Raw genomic sequence first — 19,167 nt, 5'->3', positions numbered from 1 at the left:
ACATTAGCCATTTGTAGGACCACGTGTGAAGTAAGTTTTAACACAGAGCAGAGCTGGGCAGTTTGGCCAGATGACTGTGAGATCAATTTGTTTTTAAAAGCTTGCTAGTATTGGTTCCTGAATTAAAAAAAATTTTTTTAATTGGAAAATGCATTATTTAGGAACATTGTGGACAGCAGTAGAGGTCTGAGAGCAGATATAGATGATGACACATTTAAAGAGGGCCCCGTATTGCTTTCGAATAGGTTACCCAAAGACATCAATTTCTGGAGAACAACGGCAGTAATGACAACCCACTGGCACTGTCAGTTCCCAAATAGATCACGGAGACAGGCCTGCCGAGCCACGCTTTGTCCCTCTCCTCTGTCAGCCACAGCCTGTCACCTGTAACACAGCCCCCCAGTGAGCCACAGCGAACCAAACATCCCAACTATAGCTGGGAAAACCTCAGGAGGAGGATGCGGGTGCCCCCTCTTTTTAAACACCAGCACTTTCCTCTGCATCAACAATAAACATTTCTAGACATGGCCTCTCTCTGCCCACTGGATATCCTAGATGCCTCCCCATATAACATTCCTAGATGCCCCTCATCCTCCACACTCCCCCTCCAAGGCTCTTCCTGCCCTGCCGGTTATGAAGTGAAGGAAAGTGTGTCTGTGATGAAGGGTCGTAGGCCACTGGGGAATCACATGTACACCCAGAGCAACATTGCTGCCACTGGGCAGCAACAAGTCTTAACAGAGGCGGATCCACAGAGGTGGAGCTGGAAGCTGATGATACCACGGATTCCTTAAGAAAAAAAAAATCACAAATACAGCATTAAGTATGGCACCTTGAAAGGGACCACACAAGTGAGGATATATGAAAGGTTTTGTTTCCTGGTTAAATCCGCCTCTGTATTGATTCCCCTCCCCCACACACAAAGGGAAAGAGAAGCACAAACGCAGAGAAAGAGAGTTTGGTTTTGTTAGCTGTGAAGACAGTCAGAAGGCAGCAGGAAAGCAAGAAGGAGTCTGACAGGGTAATCCAGGAGCTCCATCTTTTACCGCCAACCCTGGGTGTGATGCTGGGCAATTCCTGGTACTTGGGAAACCAAAGGTTAAGTCTGAAGAGGTCATGCTGTCCAGCGATGCTCCAGCGTGGTGTAGTTGTGCTCCAAATGCCTCATGACCCATGGGTCCAATCCCCAGTCACTTCACTTCAAACCAGGGTCTTGAGGGTGGGAATTGAATACTCAGACACATTCATTTCATCCTCTCTCATTCTCTCATATTCTCGCTTTCTGTCTGTCTGGGAGGAGTAAGGCTCCTTGGGACTGGCCGAGCTGATAACCTCCTACACCAGGAGGTTGACATTTTGCTTATCACCAGCATCCAGGGAGGCAACGCTCCATCTCACAATGGAGACACAGGCCATTTGTGTTAATGAAGGGAGCCTAGGAGCAGAAATAAAATGCCACGTTGGGAATCTGGGTTTTTAGGTCCCAGAGACACCCGCCAAACAGGCAGCATCCAAACTTGCCCTCATACCCACAAGTTCACTGGAGCCTCATGTCTGGGTCTCCTCACTTTTCAGTGGGATGGTAAAGCCTGTCCTACCTGCCTCATTGTGTTGTTATGGGGGCCAGAACACCACAGGTTTGCAAAGAGTTCCAAATATGGTCCAACAGGCACAACCATTATCATTGGCTCTCAGGCAGGGGCAAAATGGCAATGAAACTGAATTCCCCTCCTTTTGTTTCTACCATTTCTCAAACTGGGATGCAGGAAAATGGCAGAGGTGGGGGTACTCAAAGGGGAGCATCAAACCTTCTACAAGACCAAATTGACACACAGTTCATTCTTACAAGCACCAGGAAGACCAATAGCCCGGAGTCAGGACTTGTTCTTTCCCAGAGACTATGTAGATAACTCCGTACATTTCATCTGCTTTCATGCTCTCAACAACTCCACGACGTACAATTTCTTACCCTGATTCACTGCAAGGCAGGATGGTACAGTGGTTAAGTGTGGTCTGTGAAGCCAGTCTGCCTAGATACAAACCTCAGCTTTGCCTCTTATTAGCTGTGTGACCTTGGACAGATTATTGAACCTCTCGTCCCTTAACTTCCTTGTCTACAAAATGAGAACGATGGTGTGTTGAGTGGCTGTGAGGGTTATAAAAGTTAACTCATGCACAGCAGTCAATATAGTGTAGACACTCCTTGAATGGTAGCTGCTATTAATTATTACGATTATTGATGAGCATACTGAATCTTCTAAAACTTTCTCCAAAGACACACAGCTTATAACTGGACAGGCCCAGATTGAAGTCCAATCTTTTTCATTCCAGAAGCCATGCTCTTAAGACTACACTGAACCTTCTTCAAGTTCCAAATTTCTCTGCTCCTCACTTTCCTCATCTGTAAAGTGGGGCTAGTTAATGATATCAACCACATAGGAGTGCCGTGAGGATTAGATGAGACAATGCGCATAAAGCACCTAGGCTGTCAGGCACATGATGGCATTCGATAATAGTAATACTGACATCATTATTATTTTTATCCAAGGAAGGGTTCCTGACCCTCACAGCCCTGCCCTGAAGCTTCTCGCTCAAGCTCCACCTCTGGGCCTTGTTGTACAGGACACCCACTGCAGGGAGAGTATGTTGGCCCCATTCCCCAAGCATACACCCTATCTCTTCTGTCCCGCAAAGAGAGCAGAGGACCCCGCTGATGGGCAGCTGCCCTAGGAACTGGAAACCATCTTTCCCTGACAGCCTGCAAAGGAAGATAGGGGCCATGAAGATAATTAGCCCCTGGTGCTGGGCCTGTGGTGTCTCATTACCAAATGCAAATGCAAGCTCACGTGCCACTCCAAGGCTCTTGGCAAAATGCCTGGGTAACCCTCAACCCCACTGAATTCGGAGGAAGCATTTACCCCGTGTCCACCCCCTTTGTAGCCTGCAGCTGGTGTATGGATTCTGCGAAGGGAGAAAGAAGACTGTTCTCACCCCCCTGAAGGGGGAACAAGGAAAAACAGTCTTATTTCTTTAAAGGAGGCAGAGATGCTACTGTGGGGTGGGGGGTGGGGGGTATAAAAAAATTGCTCTTCCCTCGGCAGTTAAAAGAGGGATAATTGGTGCAAGTGGCAGGCGGCTGTTCTGCCATTTAGCATACAGCATACCCAGGAAATCTCACTTGGTAATCAGAAGGAGAGGAGGAAAAAGGAGCAATCAGACCCCTATTCAGGCTCCGTTTAGCGACAGCCCCTGCTGGCTGGCTGGGCTGGTCCCACCTAACGCCTGAATGCTGGGTGGGAATCAAGTCTCGGAAGCCGCAGTTCTCCTTTGTGCATGTTGTAAGCCCTTGCTTCTGTGCCACAGTCTCCATACTGGGGAGAAGGATTCTGAAGAGATAGTCTTTACTGATTGCTCACCACTCCCCTGCAGCTCCCACCCCCACCCCTATCCCCAAGCCATGCAGGGTTGACATGGTTTAGGAACAACACTGCCATGTTACAATTCCAGCAGGATGTGCACTGGGGATGGGGAGGGAGATGTTTGTGTTTTTACACAAATGCCCAGAAATGGAGGATCAGCTGGGGCAATCACTAGAACCTTAACTTCAGCATTGGAAGCCTTTGGCCCTTGGTAAATGCTCAGGGGAAAACAGTCTCTTGGTACATCATTCCATCCCAGTTCTGGCTTGGATAAATGGGGGAAGAGTCACAAAATCCTCAGTAAAAAGAAAAGTAATTAAAATTCACTTTCAGGAAGGCATACCAAGGCCACACAGTGGTGTTGAGCCATCAATCCAACCAACCTGCAGCTGCAGACAGCTGGAGGGATGGGAAAGGGAGGCCAGTAGGTACCACTCAACGGTGTGCTTGTAATAAGGCTCGGGCCCCTTCCACCAACACCCACCGCTGTACCTCACTGTCGGATCACACCACCTGAGAAGTTAAGAGCTAAGACTCAAGACTGCAGCTTCTGGTTTGGGCACCTGCCCAAGTCAGCAGGAAGAGATAGACAATGAACATTTTTTCCCCCAACTGAATAGGACCTCATGACTCTTCACTGAATTAACCTAAAAGTGGGGACACACAGGTAGTATGTGATATATGTAGGCCCATTTAATGAGACTTGGGAGGATAAATCAACATGTGATGCCTTCATCATCTTTCCCTGGACCTACCCCACCTGCAACAGGCTGACTTCATACTCAAGGAACTCCTCAGTAAGACTATTACTGAAATGTACACACCTTGGGAGCAAATCAATTCTTCATGACAATAAGGTTGTTAAGAAATTCAATACATGCATATTCATAACTAAGAATGGTTTAAAAATAAAGTATCAATTTCAACTCATTTCAAGGTAATAATAAACTCTCAATGACCCATGAGGGCACAGCTGTTTTGGGGGAGCTCAGGATACCTTTTCATTGCCCAGTGAGCTCCAGGACACTGGTAACAGGAGACTGGGCTAGATCAAAACTAGTGAATATGCTGTGCCATAGCTTGACTATATTCCAAAATAGATATGTTTAATTTTAAAATCATTTTGAACTACCTGCACTTCTTCTGTCCTCTAAGACCCTTACTAAAAAGGCAAGATTACACAAACAAGTCCAAAGTTGAGCACCAGAACATTTTGTTTACAAACATAACACCTGGAAGTAAAAATCTGGGACCTTTTCTCCACCATGTGCCAGAATGTTCAATGTGACCATTAATTAAGTTAGGAGTCTAGTAATGAAGTTTTTTCTCAAGTAGGATGTGTGGAGTTCAGTCTGCAGCCAGAGAAAATAACATTTCACCACATGAAAGAAGATAGTGAGTCCAGGACCTCCAACCCCTAGGCCCAACTTTTCCACAGCAACCATCTCCAGTATCTTCTAGGTTCTTCCTAGAGAAGACACCCAATGAGGGATCAGAAGAGCCCAAAGCACATAGGGGAGATAGGCCCATCTGTGAATTCTTCCCAGGGTGCAGCACAGAGATATTCTGGAGCCATCAAGGCATGGAAAGCCAGACAGGCCAAGCAAACATCAATGCCGCCAGCATGCTAGAAGCTAATGGACCACAGAGAGCGCCTCTGATAGGCCCCGACCACATCCATCTGAAGCTGCAGGAGACCTCCCAGCTCTTCCTGCTCTTGAATTGCTAAAGCATGAAGTAAAAAATGGATCTTCCAAACTGGGTGCAAGCCCTGACACAATCAAATGTCAAGGCCTATCCTACAAATCAGGACAATCAGATAGATGCCTGGCACACAGGACCAACATCTGGGAATAAGTATGCTGGTTTCCGGTCTATGACGTGTACAACTGAAAGGAGGCAGAGTAGGGAGTGGATGCATCCTCACAGCCAACCTCACCACATCATCTTTAGACAAATGGGTAGGCATTTGTTTAGACTATTCATCTTGTTTTAGGTACATTTGCTTAAATTTGTCCCCCTTAATATTTTACAGGTGAACTTTTCCTGCTTACTAGCTAAAAATTATGTGTACAGAGAACGGGTATTTTCTAAAAGCCTGTAATGTATTTTTTGTGACTGATTAGACATGATGACAATTACCAGGATCAACAGACTCCAAGTTATCAACAGTCAATTCTGATACCTCTCCCAACACCCACCCTCACCTCAACCTTTGCACTGCTCTGTTCCAAGCCAGCCAACTGTTACTGTTACGACAGAGTTCATTTACTCTATTTATGTATCAGGAGAATAAATGAGCTGTGCTCTGTGTTTGCCTTCTTCAGATAGAGGTATCAATCCACAGCCACTAGACCATCTGAACCCTGCAGAAAGAACTATTATTAAAATATCCATGTTGTATTTAGCTATTAAAAAATTGACTGCCTACAATCTGCTCTAAAGAAATGCTACTGGAGACCTGAAACACACACACACGCACACACACACCCCAAAAGAGAGAGAAAAGACAAATCATATACATATACAGTATGGAAATTCTTCCTGCAGAAAAGTGCTGATCCAGACCTGCCCAGAGGAAATGAGTTCTTTTTAAACACAAAGAATGCAATCAGGGATAATCAGCAAGTTAACAACACACTTGCAAACACCCTAGTCCCTAGAAAGGAAGAATGCCAGCTTTCAATGCAAGTTCTGAGAACAGAGCAGACCCTTTGGGCGAACAAGATGTCAGCGTCTTCAGGCAGAACTTTCTCCAAAGCGAAGAAGCTTTGGAACGAGTCAGCTCCAGAAGGCACCTGCTTATAAGAAGTGCTTCAATAACCACATTCCCAAAGTGGCTTTGTGGGCTGGGGTGGCCTCGGGTCCTCTTCCCCATCCACTTTTCCAATGGGCTCCATGGGGAAAAAAAGAAGCCAATAAAAAGTGGCACGCATGTCTTGAATCTCCCTCTCCTGCAGCCCAGCCACAGGAGGGAAGATGTGATGCCCAGCCCAGCAGAGGAAAGAAGCAGCAGAGACCTGGGAAGGGCTCCCACAATAGCCCCTACATGACCTACAAAGGGGTCTCCAACAAGATCCTCGAAGTGTCCTACTCTTCAGCATCCACCACCTATGAAATAAACTTAGCTTTGATTTAAAAAAAAACATTTTTAATAGGAGTGGTTAAAATTCATATGAATTACAACCTGCTTTAGGGGTTGGGCTATTATGGGATGGCTTGAGGAACACCTACAGACACTATTTTTAATTACAAATCCCAAGGCAGGGGCCTCACCAAAATGAAAAAATCCTGGAAGTCAGTGCTGGGACACTCACCTAGCCCCACCTACCTGACCTCCCTTGACCTGTTAGTTCTCAATCTTGGCTGCACAATAGAATCATCTGGGGAGCTTCAAAAATACACATTGGATCCCACCCCCTACAAAATTCTGATTGAATTAGCCCATAGGGTGGCCTGAGAGTTTTTAAACCACCCTGCAAGTGATCCTAATACGCGAAGCCAAGGTTGGGAACACTGTTCTGCCCTATACCATCCCACCACCTTCCTGGAGAGACCAGAATGGGATGGCAAAACATTTCTAGAAGAATCCAGGGCTTGATTCAAAAAGGAGAAAATCAAACTTCTTTGCCTCCTCCTCATTCCAGCCTCTCAACATGCATACCCCTGTGGTCAGTTCTCACATTCTTTGTCACTTCAGTGCTTCCTCCTGCTCAAAGCCAGGCCTTCAATGAGTCCTGGAGTCCATGAATCTGGATTTTAGGTACTTGTCAAAGTAGAGTCTGGGCCACTTCTCTCGGATCTAATCCCATACAGCCAGAATTTGGTGAATAAGGTGAGGGCAATCTAAGTCCTCAGGCATGAGCCTCACCTTCCCTCTCCCTGGGAAGCTGTGGTTGAACTTGAGAGGCTCGTCAAGGCTATACTGAGTATTGCCAGCCCCCTTGGGGGTTTGGCTAGACAAGGCTCCTGTCAGTCTCTGTGCCTTCCTGACCATTCTCAGTACATGGAGAGGAGGAGGAGGACAGGAAAGAGGAACCTCATACGAAAAATCCTGCCGCTAGAATGAGGAGGTGAGTAGTCCCATCCCCAGCTGCCTCCTCCACCCTCCAGGCACCTCCCCAAAGACTGTGGGATGAGAAGCAAATGGAAGGGCTGGGATGATAGTGGGCCAAGAATGGACCTGCAATCCATCCACCCTCATTCTCCTTGGCATGGGCACTCTTTTTCCTGGGGACTAAGGAGGAAGTGATGAGGAGTGTCCCACCCATCCCAAGGGCCCAACTCTCAAGGGATCAGGAGGGACAGAGATAGCCACACTGCCCATTTCTATCAGATTCTTGCTCTGTGCTAACCCTGCTGTCTGCAGTGGAAGCAGCTGATCTGGGGCACACATCCTTCAGCCTGCTCCATCTAGCCCTTTGAGTACAGCCAAACATCTGAGTAAGAAGCCCATGGTTGAGTAGCCAGGATTCTCTCCTTGCCAAGATCTGATGGGTTTTCCATTGAGAGCAATCGAAGGATGTACACCACCTCCTCAGGGAAAGGGACCCAATTATCCAACATGTAGCTAAAGATGCCCTTCAACGATAGTGGTGGTTTCTATCCATGGTCTTGGCCTCACCCAATGCAGTGGGTGGGTCTCTAGTAAGAGAGGACTTGGGAAGAAGGTCTTACCTTCTGAGCAGAGCTTGCCACCATAGCCAGTGGTGGAACAGTCACAGGTGGGGTGGCCATCCAGGAGAAAGCAGATCCCACCATTTTCACAGGGACGCTCACCACAGGGTCCCTCAGCATCCAACTGGACACCTTGGCTCCCCAGAAGCCGAGGCTCTGAGTTGCCATATTTGAGATCCAAGATTAATCCTCTGAAGCCGGGCATGGCCTGTACTCCATCAAGGGTCAGGGCAGAAGGTCGTATGTCCGCGGGGACTCCGCCAAGGAACAAGTCACTGACCACATCCATGTAGGGCCGCTGGGGCTGCAGCTCGCCCGCCTGGCCCTCACCGTCAAGCACCAGCACCGTGCGCAGGCGGTCCCGGCTCACCATGAGGAAGTGCCAGCTGCTGTCATTCACCTGCTTGTTGGACAGCACAGCAGTCTCCGCACAGTCCATGCTGAAGCGGAGCTGCACGCGGCCATCTGCCAGGGAAAGGCAGAGGAAGTCACAGACGCCGCCATCGTCCAGGTAAAGGAGCAGCCCCGTGGAGACATTGGTCTTGAACTGGAAGCTCAGGTCACTGCGCGTGCTGGCATCCCAGCGGAGGTAACGGGCCCACTGGTTGGGGAGGCCCATGAACTCGAGGCCCAGGCAGAGCCCCAGCAGTGACCCCAGCAGGACACTCACCTTCAGGGTGAAGAAAACCGAGTGCGCAGTGAAGCTCATTGTGGCTGCCAGGACTGAGGCCAGAGGAGCAGACTGGCAAGGAACAGCCCTGAGGGGAACAATCCCCCTTGGCAGCGGGAAGGGAGAGAGGAAGAGGAGATGGGTGGGGGGGTACAGAGAGCACACAAAGGGAAGGAGGCACACGCACAAATATCCAGAGGGTGAGGAAGAAGGAAAGTGAACAAGACGGCCCCAGATGGGTGCACGAGCAAGAAATCCAATAAAGAAGCAGCGGGGGAAAGACCAGGCAGCAGAAGAGGAGGAAAGTCAAGTGGGAAAATGTGGGATTAGAGTGAGGAGCAAAGTGTCTTTCTCCAAGAAAAGATCTCAGCTATCCATGTGGATCCGGAGGCCTTGATTCAAGGAGAAGAAGGTCCACGGCAGGAGGAAGCCTTCAGCACTGCACTCCTCCCAAAGGACCCCCAAATGCCCCAGCCGGGGAGGCCGGGGAGAGGGCTGGGCTGGGGGTGCCGTGATGGAGGAGGCGTGAGCAGTGAGGTGAGCCAGGTGAAAGGCAAAAACAGGCCAAGGACCAGTCCTGAAGTTTTACCTCCTAGCAGCGGGGGGCTGCAGGGAGCAGGGCAGCCCAAAGCTGAGTGCTCAGGCAGAGCAGGGCCCAGGGCAGAGCGGGAGCAGGTTCAGACTTCATGGTGCAGACCAGAGGCAGTCCTGCCCATAACCTGCCTCTCAGGACTCCAGAAAAAGATCTGCAGGGAGAAGGGGTGCGGGCAGAAAAGAAAGAAAGATTAGGGCAGTGTCAGGAAAATACTGCATCTCATTCACAAATATTGATGGAGCGCTGACTATGAGTCTGGCTATTCTAAGGATTCCCCCAGTGCCTGGTGCTTCAAACAGGAGAGAGGGCCCAGGTTCCTCCAGAGCCATTGCAGGACCCTGAGTTCAGTGCCTAATGATGCACGCAGTTTTTCCATATGCAAAAATAGTACAAAACTCCCAAAGCTGTATCAGCACATTTTTACAATATTCATATCACAGGGTCACATAGCTAAAATTTATTTTTAAGTTAAGTACTAACATTTCATACACTTGAATACACACACATAATTTTAACTTATTTACCTATTAAGAGGCATGAAATGACATTGATTTCTTTTTAGATTTTTCTTTTTCAACTTGACAATCCAATGCTTGGGTGTAGGCGGCCTAAGACAGATTCCCACTTTTAAGTTTGTGAAAGAAATATTTATAAAAATCAGCAAAAATAAATTAGAAAGTGAGTAACGAACAAAACAACTTTCATCTTTTAATAAATGTTGGTGAAAAGTTCTTACAGGAAAAAATGTTTTGAGACTTAAAAAAGAAAGGCTGTGTCTGAAACCTGGTTCTTTTATGTTGAGCTTTGAGCAAATTTCTTAACCTATCTGAGCTTCTATTCCCTCACTAATAAAGCAGAGGAAAATAACTTATAAGTTTGGAGAGAGGACACCATGAGATCATGTATGGAAGATCTTGGCATGATAGCAGGTTATCAATAAACACTAGGTTCTTTACTTTCTTATTTTGGATACAAAGGGATAGGAAGAACTGTTGTTGATGTGAGTGTATGTACGTCTGTGGAGTAGGGGCAGTATATAAAACCACAAGTACTTTTTTAAAAAAATTACAACTTCAGAATGAACAACAAATGAGGAATACAACAGACCTAGAGCACATTCCATATGTTTTGTACTGATTGGAAGTGCACAAAAACCCAGTCAAGTGGGTGATCTAGATGTTGAAGGCAGACTCTGGCCCACCTAGCCAAGTGGAGACTTCTTTGTTCACATAAGAGCAATGAGTATAATTTCCAAGAGCTGTTCAAATTGCTGCTTATTAACTGGCACATTCGGTAATTCACCACAGTCTCTATCAGACCATTACTGTCCACGATTTTTATGATGGTGCCATTAGCAAAGCTGGTTATTACCCCTGCTTTGAAGAGGAAAATGTTCCTTAACCAGGAACAAACATCTATGCCCACTGAACAAACAGATCAAACCAACAAGAGGTTGATTGAATCCAACATAAGGAAAGCCTTTATTCTATACATGATTTTGTCCAAGCAGTGCTTCCCAAAGTGTGGCATGTACTACCTCCAGAAGTACAAAAGATGCTTAACTAGAATACAGACACAGCAGCATGGAAGTGTAAATCATGTGGGCTTGTCGGAGCCAACCATTAAAACTTCAGAAATTTTTGAACTGGTTAAGGTCACTTTAGCAGCATGGAACCAACTATGCTAGGCGTATTTACACCATGGAAATAGTCAAAGACCACAAATCCGAGTCTTTGAGAAAGTGAGATTTAAAGAACACCCTGAGGGGCACCTGGGTGGCGCAGTCGGTTAAGCGTCCGACTTCAGCCAGGTCACGATCTCGCGGTCCGTGAGTTCGAGCCCCGCGTCAGGCTCTGGGCTGACGGCTCGGAGCCTGGAGCCTGTTTCCGATTCTGTGTCTCCCTCTCTCTCTGCCCCTCCCCCGTTCATGCTCTGTCTCTCTCTGTCCCAAAAATAAATAAAAAACGTTGAAAAAAAAAATTAAAAAAAAAAAATAAATAAAGAACACCCTGAAAGAGAGTGAGGGAATTAGCCATGGGAAGAGTGTCCCAGAAGTAATAGTAACGAAGGCCTTGAGACTAGAGCAAACTGGTATGTGTGAAGAACAACGAGTAGGCTGATGCTTTTAGGGTGGAGTGAATAGAAGACATGAAGCCAGGGGTGGATTATCAGGAGGCTAGGTGATGAGACATGACCCACTCTCGATGAATGTGACCATTGTGTGAGGTGAAGTATGCCAACCAAGGCAAAAGGCAACATCCCAGGGAGAGAGGAAACCCTGGTTCTGAAAAGAGGACTCCTTCTGGTTTCAAAAACTGCCACGTTCACATATTTCCTTAAATCAACTTGTTGAAAGGGGCCCCTTTCAGGAAATATGCTCAGAAGACAGCTGCTCCTCTGTCCCCTCCCCATGTCATGCATTTGATTTAGGTTAGTGGGAGGAGCAAGAAAAGGGGGAGCAAGGCAGGTGTGAGCAGAAAGAATAAGCCTCTTACAGGAGGTATTCCAATCCTGGAATTATTGATGAGCCAAGAATATAAAAATCATGTGGCCATAAAGGAGCTCAGTGTGTATAAGCCCAAGAGGCTTGGGAAAATTTTCTCAGTGACACCACCCTGGTTGCTTCACCTCTTGGGGAGGTGGGGGAACTTCCCTCTCCTCTCCCTGTCCTGCCAGTTTAAACCAGGGAGTACACTGGCTGACAGGGAAGGCCTAGGCTCAGATGGCCAAAGCCAATGCAGGACCTGTGGGAGGAAAGGACATGTTGAAGGAGGTCTCAGTGTTATGGATGAGCAAGGACATGGGAAACCCTTGAAATAGACAGTCCCAGAAACTTCCAGACTGATCTATACTATCTATCAAGTCACCTCTGAACCTCTGTAAGTCACGTATTTGTCTGTATAAATTAAATGACTTGCTCAATTCAATCTGTTTATTGAGCTCTGATTCATTCCAGACACTGCTCTATCAAAGCAGAATAAAAAAAAAAATTCTTGTTCTTAAAGTAATCAAAACCTAGAGGGTTCAAGTGTGCTTCAGAGATACAAAGCACAGCAACAAAGAGCTCAGGCTCTGAAAACTTGATGGAGAACTCCCTGTGGACAGGGTCTGCTTCACCATGGTGCCTGCCACAGGGCCTTGGCATGGAGCAGGAGCTCAAGAAACGTATGTAGAGAGAATGGAAAGTAAAAACAGCAGCTGAAGAGCATCCCCATGCATCATCTGACTTCTATTCTACGCAGTGGCCTCCATACTACCTCACTTTACACAATGACGGCAGTCCTGACCTCCCACACTTCTCTGGATGCCAACCTCAGATGATCCCAAAAGGCAAAGTAGCATATGCCTAGTTATCTGAAGAAACCTATGAATTAAGAACTAAGCATTCCAGAACACTCCCCTATAAGGAAGATCAAGGGAATTTTCCCAGCCTGTTTTCGGGTGGCAACTCCATCCGGCCTGTTGAGTCTTTCACATCAGATTCATAGTCCTTCCCTCCAGCCCAGACCAGCATTGGAGATACCCATGTTCCCCTCCCTGCATCAAAGGGGATCAAAAAGGCTATCTGAGGAAAACCAAGTTTTCTTTCCCACAGGTGCCAGGAAGAATCTGATTTCAGGACTGGTAACATCAGAATTGGGTTCATCTAGACTTGACACCCTATAATCTGCCCACATTCTCTCCTAAAGACTTTCCATTGCTTTCTTGGATTGTGGACATTCCCATGGCCTCTGGGAAATTGCCAATATGGCCAAAAGCTAAAGATGACCTTACATTAAGTAGCACAGGCCTCAAGCCAGTTGCCCCAGGTGTTTATTTTTCAGCCTTCTCTAGCCTTCTAGCAGGGATACACAAGGCTCAAGAAGTGGGAAAATGGGAGCAGAGAGTCCTCTCCACCCAGTCAGCCTACTTCCACTCTCTCTTGAGCCACAGGATGGCCCAGGCAGCTGTCGGTACAAGTGGTTTGCCCTAGAGCCTGCACAGAGGATCTGGGCTGGCGTAGAAGCACAAACGCTTTTCTGTTATGTGGGAATCTAGCAGGAGAGGGAAAGTGAGTGACATTATCTAATTGCCAGCTAATTTACATAATTATCAAATGGCACACTTTTTACATGGGGTTAACATCTTTGCAAATGTCTCACAATCCAACTGCTTGGGTTGGGGGCGGGGTGTGTCTCTCACAACTTCGACTTGTGGGCTATTTGCATGAGGCCTGGCTTGGAAGAGCTGGCTGCCATTTGCCCTTCCACCCCTTCCCTCCATTTCCTCCACTTCTTGAGACAGACGCAGGAGAAAATGGGGCCTGTGTCTAGAGCCAGGATGGGTATGTGAAGGCATGATGGTGACTGTCCTCGTGCCCAGCCCTTGCTGGTATGCCACAGTCCTCAGACTTGCCTGCCATATTTCCACTAGAAATGCTCATTTATTTCCCTCTTATTCCCTTCACCAGAACCAGAAAATCCATAAAATAGCTCTCTGTTGGTTTTATTCACCCCACTTTCACCACATCCCCACTCCACTCTGAAGCTAAGATGACTTTCACTACCAATCTCAGTCCTGGTCATTCAGGTGTGGTTTATCTCAATCCCAGATCCTAATTAGAACATTCCAATCTCGTGCCACAGCCATTAGTTTAGGGACCAACTTGTCCACCAAACAGAGTCAAATCAGAGTTAACCCTGGGCCTTTTTCTGGAATTATTGATAGAAAGGTCCTCTCTTCTCACCATGCTGTCAAACTGTTAGAATGAAGCCCAGAGTTGATGATAGATACCAAGATGATCTTGTCTAAGTATAAAGACAACAAGGAAAAAAACAGAGCCAAGAGATGGCTAAAGACAAATTTCTAGTGAGGTTTTAGCACCTAGATGCAGACAGGCCTGAAGCCGAGTGTCCAATAGATCCTGCGACTTCCACTGTATGAACCACAACTTTTTTTTTCATTTAAGCAAGTTTTAATTAGGCTACTAGACCTCCAAAAACACTGTAATTGACACATTGACAGAAGATTTCATTTCATATGGCCACCCATACCTCTCAGGACTCCCTGTGACCTGAGACATGTGTCAGATGGCTCACCCCCCCACCACCAGTGCTCTACACCCCCACTCATCCATGTTCCTGGGCAAAAGCGTAGGATGTGGGCATGCTCTATCCCTAGGTGCTTTGGAGGGGAAGGCAGGCTTGGTCTTATACAATAGCCTCAGAGATTCACTAAGTTGACTAAACTATGCCCCTCCTGACACTATATGATTAGGGCAGCTTCACATGCTGTCCTCCCTACCTTAATGCAACAGTGAAGACTCTACAGCAGGCAGTGAAGAAGGTAAAGGCATGAATTCTCTCCAAGATGTGAAAGTAGTTCAGGGTAATGATGCACAGCAATGGCTTTGACATCAGACAGGGCTGCATTTAAACCCAGACCTATTATTATTTCTATTCAGCCTGTGGCATCTCTCTGAGCCTCCGTTTGTTCATCCAAAAAAATGGGAATTATAATATCTATCTCATAGGGTACTTTTGAATTTTATTAAATTTTAAAAAGGATAGAGGTACAACTACTTCCAGAAAATTATATGGCAGTAGCTACTAGGGCTGAATATTTTTACCCCATGACTCCATAAGTCCCTTTCTAGGTATATACCAACAGAGATGCTTACATATGTCCAACCAAAGACATGCATGAGATGTTTATAACAATGCTATTCACAATAGCCAAAACCTAGAAAATAGCCAAATGTCCATCTGCGGTAGAATGGACAAATAAATCATAGTCTATTCACGCAAAATGCTGTAGAGCAGTGAGAATGACAGGTCTTCATCTCCAGAGAGCATATGGAAGAATCTCACAGAAGGGCACACGCTGAGTATGTCCCATTCATATGAGGTACAAAAAGAGGCAAAATTACTCTATGATATTAAATGTCAGAATAGCAGTTACCCTTGGGGGAGTTGCTGACTAGAAGAAGGCAAAGGAGTAAAGCAGTTCTATTTATGTACCTGGGTGATGTTACACGTTGGGCTCAGTTTGTGAAAATGCATTGGTTGAGCACAATGTATATAATCTTCTACACATATGTTATACTTCAAGTCAAAGGCAATCCCTTATCTTGGAAAATATGGGCAAAAATCCACAGGGTCTTTCAACAGGGAGCTCACTGTCCTCTCTTCCTGGCCCATGCTGAAACTCACTCAGCTCCCTCTGTTCACAATGTATTCATGTCCAAGCATACCACCACCTCCCACTTCTATTTTCTCTTCCTCCCTTGAAATCTGCTGAGCTGAGTCTAGTCTTAAAGGTGTCTTGGCCACCAAGCTTACCCTACCCTCTGTTAGCTGTCTTTATGCCTCCCTGAAAGGTAAGGGAGATTAGGGAGGCCTCTAAGGACCTCAACTCCAGTCAGTCAAATGGGCATACAGAGAAGGGTGTTTGAGCTTTATTGTGCTGAAAAGAGACCAGAGGTGGGAAGAGAATTTTGTAAAGCCTTTAATTATAATAGTTTTTTTAAAAAACTCAATTTTCCATAGAAACTAAGTAGTCTTGCCAGACTAACTTGAATTCCTTTTCTGTCAAGAATAGTAATTTCTTATAGTAGAGACACATCGGAATTATAATACATATGGACTTCAGGCATTGTTTTGGAAAAGTTTCTCATGATCTGAGGAATGTAAGGTGGATAGAACCAAGAAGATGTGTCACTGGCTGAACAACAACATTCAAAGAGGGTGAGCCTTCTGGGAAGCAGCATCTAGTGTGAGGACAGGCCTTGCTCCATTCCTCACATTCATCAAGAGCTTGGATGAAACTCGTCATGTTTGTGGGTAACCCAACACTGACAGTCTGTGAGCATCCCAGGTGATGCTGTGGGATCCCAAGAGGTCATATAGGCTTAAACAGCCTGTGTTTAGTAAGACAAACTTTGATGGAGGTAAATGGAAAGCTATATGGCTTGATCCCCCCAAAATAAACAGCCCATAAAGATGGAAGGTATAGTTTGTAACTACATAGTAGACTAGGATGGAGGGATCAAAGAGACAAGATGACACAAGTGAGACTGCATGTGTTTTGTGACAGATAGTTTACATGCAATTTTAGACTAGTTAAAATATAACTTAGAGGAAAAAGACAATGATCATTTGTGTCAATTTTATTATTAGATTTTTATTCTGAGCCCCACTATCTGAGAGAGGTGTAAGTAAGCTGGTAGATAGTAAACTGAAAGGAAGTCTTTCTGTTAACTTTCTTTAACCATAGAGCACCCATGCTATACAGAGAAAGACTAAAAAAGTAGCTCAAACTCTTCAAGGCACTTATGTGCTAGTAGAAAGGAAAGACATGAGCCTAAATAACATAAGGAGGTAGATCAAAGGTGAGAAGAAGGCTCTATCGAGTATGGGCTCGATACAGCAGTGGTCCATCTCTAGGGTGCAAATAGAACACGGTGTTAGGATAAATAACCCCATTCACAGAGGTCAAAGGCCTTGGCTCTGGAGCCAGACTTCCTGGGTTCAAATCCCAGACTTACTACTTACTGCTTGTGTAACTCTGAGCAAGTCTGTGTGCCTCAGCTGCCTCATCTATAAAATGTTGAATAACAAACTGCCATAGTAAGGCATCTACTACAAGGTAAAGCCCTTAGAAGCATGCTAAGCATAGGTACCAAGTAAATGTTCACCATCACTGCTGTTGTTGTTACTGTTGTCCTTGATATTCATACTTCATCCTGGCAGCATGGCTGATGTTGGCACCTCTCACCTGGCCTGCTCAGGGACAGTAAGATGGGAAGATGGACATCTTTTAAAATTCATCCCAATTACAGAAGCAATGTTAAGAGTCATACCTGAGTCTCTTTACATGAGAAACCTTTGGAGGTACCAGGGTATTAGGACCTACAGAGACAACTCGGCAGTAGCATGAGCAGTACCTTCAGGGGCCTGAAGTGTTCTTAAATTGGAAGAGAGATCTCACGGGTTCTCTACAGCCCTTAAAGATAATAAATCTGAGGAAGAGTATTTGAGTCCTTATCTTACACACAGACCATCTCAAGATAAAGTGGGCGTTCCTGTCATTCCTGTCATTGGAGATATTCCAGAAGAGGCTGGACAGCCTTTGGAATTGTATGTCCAGTAGTAAATAGGTCTATGCATGTAGTGCAACAGAGTCCAGAGGAACATGAGGTGACTGGCCTAGTGAAGTCAGTGAAGACTTCTCAGAGAAGTGGAACTTACATGGAAACTTGAAGGATGAGTAGAGCACAGGCAACTGGGAAGGAGAAGTCTGGTGCAGGGGAAAGACCACTTGGCAGGGGAGAGTGGGGGTCAGAACAAGCATCTGTCTTTATACTAACTTTTGGCCAAGTGACCTATGGAAAACTATTATCTCTTGTAAACTGGAGAGAACAGTGAATACACTTCCAGGATGTTGTGAATATCAAAGGAGGTAAAGGACTACATGGTGTCAGATAATAGTCATGCCTTCTTACCACATCTTGACAAGCCTCTAAGTTTCATATCAAACATAATCCATGGATTTAGTTTCTCCCCTGTCTACCACTTCTAATCCATCCCCAAGGGAGCCCTGAGTTGTCTAGTGGGCAAAACACAACAGACACTTGCCCACAGACTGCAGGACTCAGGCCTGGCAAGGTGCCAACAGTTTCCCCAGCACCCCAGGTTCAGCCAGGAACCCAAGAAGCCATGGTTATTCATGATTCAGACTCCTCCCTTCTCCCGTCCTCTTCTCTCCCAGCCCAGAGCTCCAAGCCACGGGTTCGGAAACCATCTGGCTGCAGGGGGAGTTAATAATTTATAATGGAGATAATCACCCTTCAAGATCCTCGCCTCTTGGGACCATTAAAAAGGATTCAATTGAGAGTCAGTGAGTTCTTTACATGAGGGGACAGGGAGAAACAGGGAGGGGAGGGGTGGAGGTGGGGAGGCAGGGAGGAGGAGAAAGGGAGGGGGGAAATCAACTAGATATTTAGCCGATCTGTCCCCCTAAAGGAGGTAGGGGAAGAGGGAAATTATTCAGTCCAAGAAGACAATCTTATCCAGCTTCGCAGCACCAGCCCAGCAAGGGTGCAATTTACAGGTCTTTTCTCCTAGCCAACTCTCTCTATACAAAGGAGAAAAAATCAAACACATGCAAGAGATGGGGAGAGAGACGCAGACAAGAGAAAATAAGCCTGCCCAGCAATCATGTCTGGGGCTGCTGGGATGACTCTCTCTGTTCTCTTTCCAGGGCACAGTAAGGCCCCCACTGTGCTAATTATTCCCATTACTTGACAAATTCTCCATTAACAAAGCAAGTAGTGCCAGAGCTGGCAGGGGGATGTGCAGAGGCTCCGGACAGACTAGAGCTGTTCACACCCAACCAGACAGCCCCCAGCTTCACCATGGGGCGAACATGGGGCACAGATGCATCTGTGGGGTTCGCCTCAGAGGTGTGAGGTGCAGAGCATGCTTCTTTCAGTGTAATGCAATGGTTGACAGTGGGGAATGGGGAACACGAGTACAGGAAGCAGGGACAGGGCTATGCCAGAGAACACCATCTCCAGGAAGGCGTGTTCAGGACCAAGGCCAGTGGCCATTTGGTCCACCCATGATTTTGGAAAGCCATTGGAAAGGCTGTTTTACAGTTGTGGCAATACACGTATCTAACAGCAGTGGTACGCATATCACACATTGTGCAAGGCATACTCCAAGTATGTTATACCTGACTTCCTACAGAAACCATAAGAAGTGTACCTATTATTATCCCTGTTTTATAGATGAGTAAACTGAGATCCTCAAGAGATTAAATAATTT

The 19,167-nt window shown here is 46.3% G+C and overlaps 1 protein-coding gene across 32 annotated transcripts in view; it reads right to left on the bottom strand.

The window, feature by feature from the left end:
* Window positions 1-19,167, bottom strand: part of NRXN3 (neurexin 3) — a 1,582,316-nt gene that overhangs the window by 1,505,062 nt on the left and 58,087 nt on the right. For all 32 annotated transcript variants that reach the window (XR_009264656.1, XR_009264657.1, XM_058739879.1 and 29 more), the window contains exon 2: window positions 8,097-9,512. Coding sequence is in view for 30 of the 32 variants with exons in the window: in XM_058739879.1 (XP_058595862.1) it covers window positions 8,097-8,805 (709 nt within the window). In the remaining 2 variants the exon portion in view is untranslated. The remainder of the gene's footprint in view (window positions 1-8,096; window positions 9,513-19,167) is intronic.

The sequence above is a fragment of the Neofelis nebulosa genome, chromosome 7 (genome assembly GCF_028018385.1).
Source record: "Neofelis nebulosa isolate mNeoNeb1 chromosome 7, mNeoNeb1.pri, whole genome shotgun sequence".
Classification (NCBI taxonomy): domain Eukaryota; kingdom Metazoa; phylum Chordata; class Mammalia; order Carnivora; family Felidae; genus Neofelis; species Neofelis nebulosa.
Note: the sequence above shows the minus strand (reverse complement) of the source record. Positions and strands in the feature narration are given on the sequence as shown.